At 30.5% G+C, this 12,260-nt stretch overlaps 2 protein-coding genes across 3 annotated transcripts in view; both read right to left on the bottom strand.

The window, feature by feature from the left end:
• Positions 1–1,479, bottom strand: part of LOC113787652 (protein ABA AND ROS SENSITIVE 1-like) — a 19,229-nt gene extending 17,750 nt beyond the window's left edge. Inside the window, exon 1 of the mRNA XM_027336602.2 lies at positions 766–1,479. Within this exon, the coding sequence (XP_027192403.1) occupies positions 766–854 (89 nt within the window). The 5' untranslated portion in view covers positions 855–1,479. The remainder of the gene's footprint in view (positions 1–765) is intronic.
• A 5,020-nt stretch (positions 1,480–6,499) lies between these two features.
• On the bottom strand, positions 6,500–12,260 carry LOC101509554 (G-box-binding factor 1). Of its 2 annotated transcripts, none has more exons than XM_004509183.4 (12): positions 11,988–12,260; positions 9,786–9,963; positions 9,643–9,693; positions 9,452–9,541; positions 9,104–9,193; positions 8,733–8,899; positions 8,585–8,642; positions 8,382–8,430; positions 8,105–8,301; positions 7,748–7,825; positions 6,904–7,029; positions 6,500–6,824 (listed from the first exon to the last, which is right to left on the bottom strand). In XM_004509183.4, exons 2-12 carry the CDS (start codon positions 9,840–9,842, stop codon positions 6,774–6,776), a joined length of 1,014 nt encoding a protein of 337 aa, XP_004509240.1. In that variant the 5' UTR covers positions 9,843–9,963; positions 11,988–12,260; the 3' UTR covers positions 6,500–6,773. The 2 variants fall into 2 exon arrangements, with proteins under 2 accessions (XP_004509240.1, XP_004509241.1); XM_004509184.4 differs by lacking the exon at positions 11,988–12,260 and adding an exon at positions 11,889–11,981.

Below are 12,260 nucleotides of genomic sequence, written 5' to 3'. Positions count from 1 at the left end.
TAGTGGTGAGTGCTTGCTGCTATTTGTTAATGTGTACAACTATTTTGCATAATTTTTTTCATTATGTTAATAAAATAATAATGTATGGTTTTATAGTATCTGAGATGATGTGGTTCTTGACCTCTCTACCATGACAAACCAGAACATTAAGCTTGGAGGCGGTTTACGTCAGGCACCTCTCCACTTTCACAAAATTACAACACTCACTCGTTACTATGCTTAGGCCCTGTTTGGATAAACAACTTAATTGAATGTTTATAATATAAACAATGATCATATAAGTGTTTATGCATAAGTTATTTCTATAACAAAAGAGAAAACATAGTTAAACTGTTTTCATAAGCTATTCTGGAGAGCTTACGGGAATAAGGTCTTGAGAAAGTATAACTTTTTGCCAAGCCAAGAAACAGGCATGAAGCACCAACACAGACACCCGACAAGACACCAACACCTTCAATCTAAAGTGTTGGCGCTACGTAGATTAACAAGCACAAACGTACACGAGTAGCTAAGGGCACATCTCAAATCATAACATAAAATCAACTAAATCAACAAAAAGGCACAAGTTACTAAAGTTCCAGTTTTTAATAAAGAATAGCAAATAAAACCATATGGGGTGTGAATTTTTAACTAAAGTAATATAATGAGTAAAAAAACTAACAAATTAATAAATAAATCGACGTTTGTAAACATAAAAAAGCGAAATTAAATTGAAACCATTAGAAATAAGGGAATGAAGTGCTTCAAATTAAAGTATGAACCAACCTAACAAGGGGAGATTCTATGCGTTTGTCCTTCTTCTGAGCATTCAATTTGGCACGAAACAATGCTTTTTTCTTGGCTTGCGCATCCATGTTTCTGTTCTTTCGAAGATATTGAAAAAACAAATAAAGGATCAAAGTTTTCTACTGCAAAAATCCAAATTTTTTCCCAATTTTTGTTTTCCCAAAACCAGGTGAGACGCAGATTGATAAATTGTAAAGCGAATTGGATTCAACAGTTAGTTGAAGGCAGAGACATAAAGACTTAAGAAAGAAGTGGAGGAAGCGAAAGCGTAAGTAGTGATAGAAAAGAGAAGGGAAAGAATTGAAACAAGGAAACGCGGATATGAAAATGACGGTTAGGGATTTGGAGAGGAAAATTGGAGTAATTGAAAAGAGAGAAGTTGAAGAGAATAGTAAGAGGGTTAGGGTTGAGGATGAGATGAAGGAAAAAATTAATGAGAAAAGGAGGGAGATTGAGGAATTATGGAATGTGTTGTTGGAGAAAAAAATTGAGTTGGAGAAATGGTGGAAAGAGAATAAGGATTTGGAAGAGAAAATTAGGGTTTTTGGAATTGAGTTTAATGTGTACGAGGGAGAAAGGATTGGAGTTGAATTGACCAATTGTTGCAACAGGTCTGGGGTTTTGATTTAGTAGTTGTTATTATTGCGTTTCTTCTTTCCTTCATCTTCTTCTCTCTTCTAGTAATTCATGTATTTTAATTATGGGTGTAGTGCGAAAAAATAAGAGATTTAAATTTTTAAGGTTTGATCTATGAGAATTTTTGATTTGAACACGAATAAATTTGGGTTGAATATGAAGATTGTTGAGTTTTTATTAAAAAATTTGGAGTTGAAGACGAAGATTATTGAATTTTTATTATTTAATTGGTTTATTAATTAATTTTAAATTAAATGAGTTAATAAATAGATTTTAATTTTAAATATTAAATATTGTCTAGTCAACAACAATTAAACAATCACCACATGCCACATCTTCTAAAATTAATCATGTCACCAATTTTTTTTACTAAAACAATTCATAAAATCTTTTTTAAAACTTGTTAGAATTCGCAAAAGTATAAATCAAACACAAAAAATTAGAAAGACTAAAATCAAAATAAATTATATTTTTAAGAACCAAAACATATGTAGACCTTTATTTTATAAATGATTGGTTGCACAACCAGCTGATATGCATTTAAGATGTTGATATCTCACAACTTATATACTCAATAAAAGGGTAAATATTAGACTGCGTATTGAAAAAAGTATTCTTAACACTCCTCTTCTCTATAGCATTAACCAGAGAACTTCCAATCAAATGGTAAAGAGATGTATATACAGCTTAGTATGATGATTATAAGTTTACATTTCATCCATTCAAGAATCGCTTTAAAGAGGTTAAATTTTAAAAATATAGATGTAAAAAAATTGAAAAGACGGAGGGTTGTTTATTTTGTAAAAATAGTTTTTATTTTTAATATTTAAATTTTTTGTTAATTTTACTTGTTAATAAGTAAGTAAAAGACTTCTCAAGTGAACAATTATCCACTTCTACAATTCTATATTTTTAGAAGTAATGAAATTATCAAAAAATTATTTTTATTATTTTTAAAAATATATATTTATTGACTAATATTTTATCTTATTTTTATGAAAATAATTTATTTTAATAATCTATTATCAAAATAAAATAAATGTATGTTTAAAAAAATGAAAACAAGTAATGTTTCAACAAAGTAAACGGTGTTAAAACTCTTTCTTAGAATATGTAAAAAAAAGGGCATTAGAATGTGATTTATTTTTGGGAAATTAAGATATCCTAGCGTGCAAGACTAATCTCTTTAGGTAGTTATAATTAGTATTTACTAGATTTTGTTATGTGGATTGGAGAAAGTTGAATTTGTGAATAAATAGTTAAATAATCCAAATACTAGTGACAATAATCATTGTGTGTCTTTTTTAATTTGACATGACATGTGGAAATTTAAATTCAAAAAACTAATATTTTTTTTAATAATAAACTTTGACGTTATTGTTATATAATATTGTGACTTTGATAATTCAAATGTTTTTGTTAATTAAATTACAAATTTATTGGCGAGTAGTGACATTATTGTATAAAAGTATTTGAAATATAATATCAAAACATTTTTAATTATCGAATTATTTGAATGGCTTTAACTATTCTTATTTCTGCAAATAAAATTTTAGTTTTGGAAATTTAAATGAGACATTTTTTGCAGACATCTTCACTTATGAATACAAATTGACATCTTTAGTTTCATGTACAACGATCAAACTAAATAATGAGATTAATTTTATACCAACTACTAAACACTAGCCCTGAAAGAGAAGAGTGTTAAAGTTAGAAGTACTATCATCTTTTCTATACAAAGAAAAGAATTCAAGAATTTCCTGTCCCAGAAATCCTTTTTAGGAGCAAAACCATGTGAAAAATGTGGTATGCGTTACCCATGACTTTGGTGTGGAGGTTTCACACACACTCCAAATTAGCTTTAATCTATTCATTAGTTATTTAAGAGGCGTTTTTGAATTTATATTCAACTTCTTTAAATGATAGATAGAGATAAGGTTCGAGCACTTTGTAATAGTTTCTTGTAAGTGCTCTAGTACAAGTAATATTCATGGACACACATCATACACTAAAAAATATAAATTCTTTAATAATTTTAAAAATAAATATTATTTAACTTTTATTTTCTATTATTTATTTGTTTATGTGTATTTGAATTTGTGTCTAGAAAATTTGTGATTTCATAAGTTTTAATTTTTCTTAGTACAATGTTTGATACAATTTTGTGAAATGATTGTTCGTTCATCTATTAAAAATAAATAATACTACTATTTCGAACTTGTCAAGGTTCATTCCATCTTGACCAATTTTCAAAATACATCAAAGGTCTCACCATAGTTTCTAGAACATTTTAGAAAAAACGGTTAACTTTAATTCCAATGGTTGAGAAGGATCAACATCGAAAACCGCGATAATAGATTTGCTGAATTTATTGCTTTCATTCTCAACGGACTTGTGACTCATCCTATAAGTACAATGATTCTGATACCATGAAATGTAGATATTCTTTAATCCAACTTATCTCACACTTTTCACAAATAGATATTCACTTGAGTGTAAAAGTATTTGCATGTATCACCCCACCTTTCAAGGACAATGTTCTGCTTGCAATTCAAGTCTGGTCATCATCATCGATCTAGTTCAGATTATTGGCGTCGTTTGTGAGGACAAACTCACGAGGGTCTATATCACGCATGAAGGTTGACGTACCCTTTATTGAGTTCAAGTGTTAGTAATTAAGTTTTACATTGACTAATAATGATTTAAATGTTGAATATGTAAGATTGGTGACCCATATACCCGTTATCTGAAGATTTTGGATAGAGATGTGATTTCACAATCCGTTGTTGCTTCCGTGTCTTCAGATTCCTCCAACACCTTTCGCCTCGACTGGAGAGCCATTATGTCGCTTACACCAAAAAATCTAACATCGCTTGATAATCGAGACTAATAATAATTTATAAATTATTCTTGTACTGTTCAAACTTCAAAATATTTATATAAAAAAAAACAAAATCGTAAAATTTTATAACATACGTAAAAAATATACTTTAAAAATGTAGTATTATGAATTTGAATTGGATAACAAAATCATCAATTATTTCGAGATACCTTAGAAAACTTCCGTTTTATATCCAATTCCAACACCTAGAGGATATACCTATTTGTCTTAAAGTCTACCTCCAGCGAGATAGATGGCAACTGGCAAGGCAAGGCAAACCCTTGTGACTTAGAGCATGGGGTCATATGCCTTATACTATTGTTACCAGAAAATATGCCTTACGCTATTAAACAAATAAACATACATAAATTATTAGTTAGAAGACCGACATCATGATTGTTACGTACTTAAGGTTGTGAGAAATATTGAGATTAAAATTAATTTTAAAACTCTTTCTCATTTGATTTATCATTAAATTTCTATCCAATATATCTGTACTACCTTATTAAATTGATATAGAAATATTATGTGATAAATTTATTCAGATTTAGGCCGTTACAATTATATATAAATTTTTCTACAATTTTATATATAAAGAAAATCTCTATTGAGTATTCAAAGTAACTTGACAAAAAAGCTGGGACAATAATCCCTTTTCTCATTCTCATGGTGTGATAAAAAAAAAAATTCCTCAATCTCTCTCTCTCTCTTTTTTGTTTTGTCTGTATATCTACTTTTACGTCCTTTATTAGTTCAAATGTTATTGGTTGCGTTGTCAATACTCGAAAATACTCGAAATGTCTTTTTTTTTTGTTAAGAGAATCGAAATGTCTTCTTTTGACTTCAAAAGCAGCTTTTCATGTTAGTTAATTATTAATATCATACTCTTCGGGTTGGTATACCTTTTGTAATTTTAATTTTAAATAATACTGCATTAATATATATTTGCACTGTCAATGTAATTATAATTAAAAAACACTCTCTAATTTATATCGAGTGTTGTTTTATATCCTTTCACACACGCTATAAAAAAATTGTACATAAATAAAAAAGTAGAACTATTTCACAAAATTATTTTTATTAACTATTAAATGATAATCATCGCTATAAATTTATATATATATACTTTTTGTTAATATAATCATAAATACGAGATATATATGAATAACTTATTTAAATTTTTTAAATTTTTACACTTCAATGTATTTTACATTAAATGTACAACTCTGTATAGATTTTTTAATTAGAAAATATATTGAAATAAAGTACTAATTATTTTAAAAGTTAAAACAATGAAAGTAAACAAGTCTAAATACTTGATAAAAGAAAACAAGTCTAACTATTCATTTTTCGCTTACCCTAAATTTGAGATCTTATTTGAGTATTACTATTTCGTGACGAGTTTAGTTGAAACTGGAGAATATTTTGTATTGTTTGAAACGATAAAAAAAATGAAGTTCAATAATTTATATATATAATTATTTTTTAAAGTTTATCTATTTGTTTATTTTACAACACTTTAATCATTCAAATGGAAGGTCTTGACTTTAATCATTTTGATATTTGATATTTAGAGTTTAGACAAAAAAATATTATTCCTTTGTAAAATAATTATGATTCTCTTTAATGTTATAATTTAAATTTATTTTTTTTATTTCCAATCCTTGTAAATTGCAATCAAATAATAAATATAAATATAATCTCAATAAAAAACCGTAAATTCACGTGTTATAGAAGATTAACCAATTCTAACTGCCCTAATTTTCATTGGCGAACTCTTTTGAGTCAACTAAACATCTCTTTTCTATACTGATTTAAAATACTTTTGAATCCTATTTCAAGTATTTAGGTATAGACCTTTAATATTATATACTTTTTATAAAACTATTAGTTCGTTCAACGAGCATGTGGAAAAGTAGTCTCGCAAGCAGTTAATATATATTGCAAGAACATTTAATATAATATTATGGTGTACAAGTTTAAATTCAGAATATCTCTCTATTACTTTACACTAGTGTTGTGACTTTTCCTATTAGATTTTTTTATTTATTAAAAAAATAGCATTTGAAAAAGAAAAAAAAAACACTAATTACTTGAGTTTATCTCATGACATTAATAGGTTTTTTATTTTTTGTTTTTTTATAATAGGTAACAATATTGATAGATTTGACGTGTAATATGCTAAAAATAATACTATGGAATAACAACATTGATTAATTATGTTTAAAATATATAAAGTTATAATAAAAAGATTAAATTAAACTAATAAATATGTTTAAGAAAATAAAAACTTACAACTAATAAATTAATACAAAAAATTACAACAAATTACGTGTAAATTATAAGAGCAATTACAGTTGAAGGTTAATGGTATAAAATTAGTAAAACAATGAAAAAAAAAGAACATTATATCCTATTCTCAATTAAGTGACCAGGCCACTGATTAGAAAACTCCAGCTGCAGATTCGTCTCATTCAAGGTTAGCAACTACTTCTGGCCCACACAACCGTTCCAACTCTTCCTGTTTAGAGCAATTGTTTTCAAATAATCAAATTTAAGGTTGTGAGTTGTAATAAACTACATGCTAACCATTAATATACCTTGATAGAATTGTTTTCAGATGTAAGCTTCTCACATTCTTCAGAAAGTTTCTGAAGCTCTTCTCTCAGAGTTCGATTCTCACCTCCCAGCACCTCGACCCTCTTTTGTAGCTCTTCACACTCAGCCTGGTTGGTACAAGAAATGTAAAACACATCATTTTTCTCTTAAGTAAAATGGTAGTATAAATGGATATGGAAAAACACAACCTTATTTAAGGTTGGCTGCATAGTTTAGTTAACAAATAATATCGTATGGCAAACTGTGTCTCGTCACAGACCATTTAAATCTAACTTTTTTTAAAGTTTGACCTACTTTCCTACTGGGTGGTTGCGGAGGATCTGGGTTGCAAGTTGATCAACCCAGATTCTCTGTAGCCGTCCACCATGTCCAACAAAAACTCATTTGTTGGATCCACGTTGCAGTTGGAAACAAAGACCGAAATTTGGCTGGACTCTAAAGCATCTGGATTGCTATCCCTCAAACACCATGTTATCTTACTCGGTCTAACACTCTAACCTAGTGAATATAGGGTAGAGGGGTTTGAGACGCATTAAGGGAGGAACTGCCCACTAGGGCTGGCAATAAAAAGGAAGGAACGAAGGAAAAAATGAGGTCATGGATTCAGTAACAATTCACTCAAACACTCCGGATCTTGATCCCAAAATATTGTCGACGAGGCCCAAAACTATTTATGAGAAACAACATATTTTTTTACACATTCCCAAACCACCTATAAAATATATTTGAATAATATAACTCATACCTGCAAATAATTAACTAAAAAAACCACAAACCGGCTCAGTCTCCCCGTCAAAGAGCAACATGTATAAATCAGAAAGTTACCTGCTTGCGTAATCTTGACCTCCTAGCCGACTCTCGATTAGACTGTTTTCTCTTCTGTCGTTTCAGCTCACGGTCATCCTATCAATATCAGAAACATTAGAAGATCGGAGGAAGTTATAAAAGGTAATGAAAAGTAAGGCTTATCCATGTGAAGATCTAACAAAAGAAAGCAATGTCAGGAATATGAAAAAAAAAATGTCTGTCAGTAGAAACAAGTAGAAGATAAACGATATCAACAAAAATAATTATTTTTTCGAATCCATTGGCATAAGCACGATGATAGAAAATGTTGACACCAAAAAGCAATACAAGAACGGAACATTTTTAGTAAAACAACTATGGGATTGGGACTCATACTTGCATCCAATGTTCACCAGCAGCTCCAGGGGCACCGGATTGATTGTGCCTCATTTTTGCGGCTTCAGCACCAGCAGAAGATGCATTCCATAAGTCCATACCAATATTAAGATTAGTCGCAGGCATCGAAACAACAGGTTGTCCAGGAACAGATGATTGAGAAATGGGTCCAGCAGTATTGTTCTGTGCATTAGCTCCTGAAATTCACAGAATCGCTAACTTGTTTAATCAAAACATTAACATAAAAAAGATAATTATGATTGCAGGAGATACATACCATCAACAAGCATGAGGTCAAAGCTTCCCTTCTTGTTTCTAGCCGATTCCTACAAAGATAGAATTCATCATACAAAAAATAAGTACAGAAAACTGGTCAATTAGCTTGTAATTCAATCAATTCAATTCAGACTTTTGTCGCGAATAAAGTAACAAGTTACTAAAAGCAAGTGATAGCGCATGTAATGATGGTATGTCATATACCTGTTGGTTAGTATTCTCATCACTAGCATTTGATGAACCCTCTGAACCACTTTCAGCACTGTTTAATGATATAGAAATTCATATTAAGAAAGAAATTTGAAGAGGGAAATCTCGAAACGATCTCAAATTAACCAGAGGTTTGGAAAACCTTTGTGAAAAGCCGTCATTGCCTGAACCTGAGCCTGCCTTTCCACTCTCTCCTGCTTTTGCACATGTATTTGCAGGAGTTCCCTTCGATTTTTTAGATGAATCCTTATCCTTTCCATCAGGTCCTTTCCCTTCAAACTCTGTAGGTTGGTGCATAGCACTTGGAGTCTAGAAAAATAATAATAAGAGTAAAACAAAAAGAAATAAAAAAAAAAGTATTACGATTAAAATGTCCAATTTCGATGAATGTAGCAAAAATGTTGCTGGGAAAAATGTGAATACATCCGGTATAAGAAGTTTAAAAATTTAAATTTTTCTGCAAAAGCATAAAGGTGGTGAACATAATTAATAGATAATGAGAAAGTTATTTACCATGACCATGCCCGGATGAGCATACATGTTCCCGGGAGGGTACATAGCTGGATATGGGACTGGAGTCCCATATGGCGCCATTAAAGGATGCTGAAAAAATCAATAAAATTGTTCATGAGAAGATTCTACGCCATAGAGTAAAATTACATGCATCCCAAATGATCATTGTTATGAAATGGAAGATAGCAGATCTTGGCAATCAACCAAAAATCCGTCATATAAACATGGCGTTGCGGTCTATGGCAGATATAACAGGTGTTGCAACTGATGGCAGCTGGCACAATATCCACCATGCTATAATGCCATGGCGGAAATTTGACAACACTGCAAATGATGGGCAACATTTACCTGGCCTCCCCACATATACGGATGGGGGGTTGGTGAAGCAACAGTTGATGCAAAATAGGGAGGCGGACCGGCTCCAGGTGCATAGTAGGCCTAAATAAGAAACTAATCATTAGTTTCCAACATAACTTTATCCGCAAAGTGCTTCAATATAAGTAAAAGTGCGATGAAAATATCTAAATATGTTCCACTACCTGCATGGAGTTTGACCAATCTGGATATGATGGTTGTACTGTTGGTACCTCCTGTATTAGCCAATAGAGATGATAAGGAAACATAAGAGAGAGAGGACAAGCAAAAGAAAGAAAAAAGCATAGGAAGATAGTAGCGAAAAAACCTGAGTTGATGAAGGTGATTTAGAAGGTTTAGTTGTGCTATCCTCCTTAGTCCCCATAAAAATCAGGTTAGAAACACCGCCCTTTTGGTTCACTAAACAGAAAGACCTATGATCAGTGTCGATATATGGGGAGGTCTTGAGATCAACTTGAACAGCTACTTGTGTAAGACATCATTTGCTGAATACAGAAATGCAAATTACATGTCATTGAAAACACATGAATCAAATGGAAGCAACTATCAAATCTAATGCAATAATTTAAACTTAATGGTTTCGAAATATTATTGAGTAGTTTGTCCTCAAAATATATAATTAAGTACTTTTCAACCAGAAGAATTTTATGTCACAAAATGAAGACAAAACCCAAGAAACTATTTAGCTGGTAATTTATCTGATTAACTTTAGAAGATAATTATCTAGATAGATTTCAACAATTAGCTACAAGAAAAAAATATTAGAGAACAGCTAAAGGTTGGAGAAGTTAAAGGAACGGGGTTCAAACTCTGGTGAAGGAGAAAGTACTAACATAACAGCTAATATAATAACATTTTCCGATTCAAAAAAGAAAAACAATTTCTTTGAACAGTTCTTCTGAGGTTAACAACATAGGTGTTTGAACTCTGCCTCAGGATTAAGTAATCTTCAGAACGACTTGAGCCACTTGTATTATGGTTTTAGATACATAATAATCTTTTAACAACAAACTTTATGGAGGAAGCACTCAATTCAAGAAACAAATCTTAATAATTTTGTATATTGTCCAAAATAGACTTAAAATGCTGTGTCCTTAATGCATAATCGTACTTTAACTAATGGACTAGAGACAATGAGCTCAACCATCAAGTACATATATCCTTCTATACAATACACAGGAAGATATCCATTCACCTCCACTAAAGGAAAGCAAATAACAATATTCAAATTTTTGTCAGTTACAGATGTCAATTAAATTCTTTTGCTATGCTTTGCATCATCTATAGAAGTTTGTTTTCACATAAATTCATAAGTGCAATTTAAGTGATGAGAATCTAGAATTTCAATTTGTCAAAAAGACAAGAAACTATAATTTAATATACTATTATTCTTTTATGAGCTTAGTATAAGATTATTAATTGTTTATCAAAAGACAATCGAGTAGCAGTCCTTAGTCGAGGCTAAGAGATTAAAGGGTCTGTCAACCCTTGTGTGTGGCGGCCCTCCTTCTAGTGCCAATTTTTCGACCTCAAGTTCACTACACCGTTTTTTGAGGTATTGTTTGCTTTGAGTCTTGTGTAAACTCTCACAATTTTGTTTAGTTAAAAGGCACCTCAAGGGTTAAGAAGAGTGAGTTTCTATAAACTACTCTTAGCCTCAATTCTCAAGCGAGGCAAGACTTTTTGGTATACATAATCTATGCAATTAGAATTATTTTCTTTGGTATTCTTAGACAGCACAAATGCAATTACTTAAATTAAATGAGTATTATTATATTATACTATACCATCAACTACTCACCTAGTCATCATCCTCCTAATATCTTGAGAAAGAAAATATATGAAGATTTTTCTCACAAATATAATTTACTTAATTGTTTCAAATTCCTATATTTTTCTCTTCTGCACACCTAAAAGATCAAACCAATTTTTTTCCCCCTTCCTACCTAAGTTATTATTCACAGAAGATGCTAAATTTCTATTGTACTATTTGTTATTTCCTTTCCTCTTATAGATCAGTGAACCAAACCAAGCCAAAACCTACTTTTATCCAATACTACATCAAGATAAATCTAGGTAAAATAGGACCTAACCAAGCATAATTAAGCTATATCTTACTTCGTCAGTTACCTAGCTTTTCTGTTTTAGAGAATGCCAAAAGCCAAAATTACGGTCCTAACCAAGCAAAAATCACAAAATTGTGTAATAATTTTATCATTCATTTAACTATTCCTTTTCCTTTTTAGAGCTACCCCTTTGTGAATTATCAAATAAACAAAGTTACAAAGCAGATAAGAAACAGGAAATTAAACGAGCAAGCCAAAAATAACAATATCATAAAAGGAAAAAATAAAAAATAAAAACAAAGCATTGTTGTATACTGAAAAGGGAAATACAGAAAGAGGAATACTAATTAAGCATAGCATAAGGTCCAAAATTAGATCTTGCAAAATTGGTATAAAGTAATTAGCAAGAAAAATGATGAAGAGAGAAAGAAAAAGGGAGTGACCTGTGTTTCATGGCGTTAAGAAAAAAAAGGATGAGGTGGAAGTCCAAGTGGGATGGGACAAAGGTTGTTTGGTTTTCAAAGTCTACAATACCACACTCTTTAGCTTTGGTTTGGTTTGGTTTTGTTTGTTGTACTTGTATTTTAATGTAGCTACCCAAATTCAAACCAAACTTTTCTTGTTTTCGTTTTTAAGGTTTTCTAGCTTTCACTAATCAAGGTTAAGGTAAAAAAAAGTATTAGTAATCGGAAAGTAGTAGTATTATTTGTGTGGTT

Source organism: Cicer arietinum, chromosome 7 (genome assembly GCF_000331145.2).
Source record: "Cicer arietinum cultivar CDC Frontier isolate Library 1 chromosome 7, Cicar.CDCFrontier_v2.0, whole genome shotgun sequence".
Classification (NCBI taxonomy): Eukaryota; Viridiplantae; Streptophyta; class Magnoliopsida; order Fabales; family Fabaceae; genus Cicer; species Cicer arietinum.
This window is presented reverse-complemented; position numbering and strand designations above follow the sequence as displayed.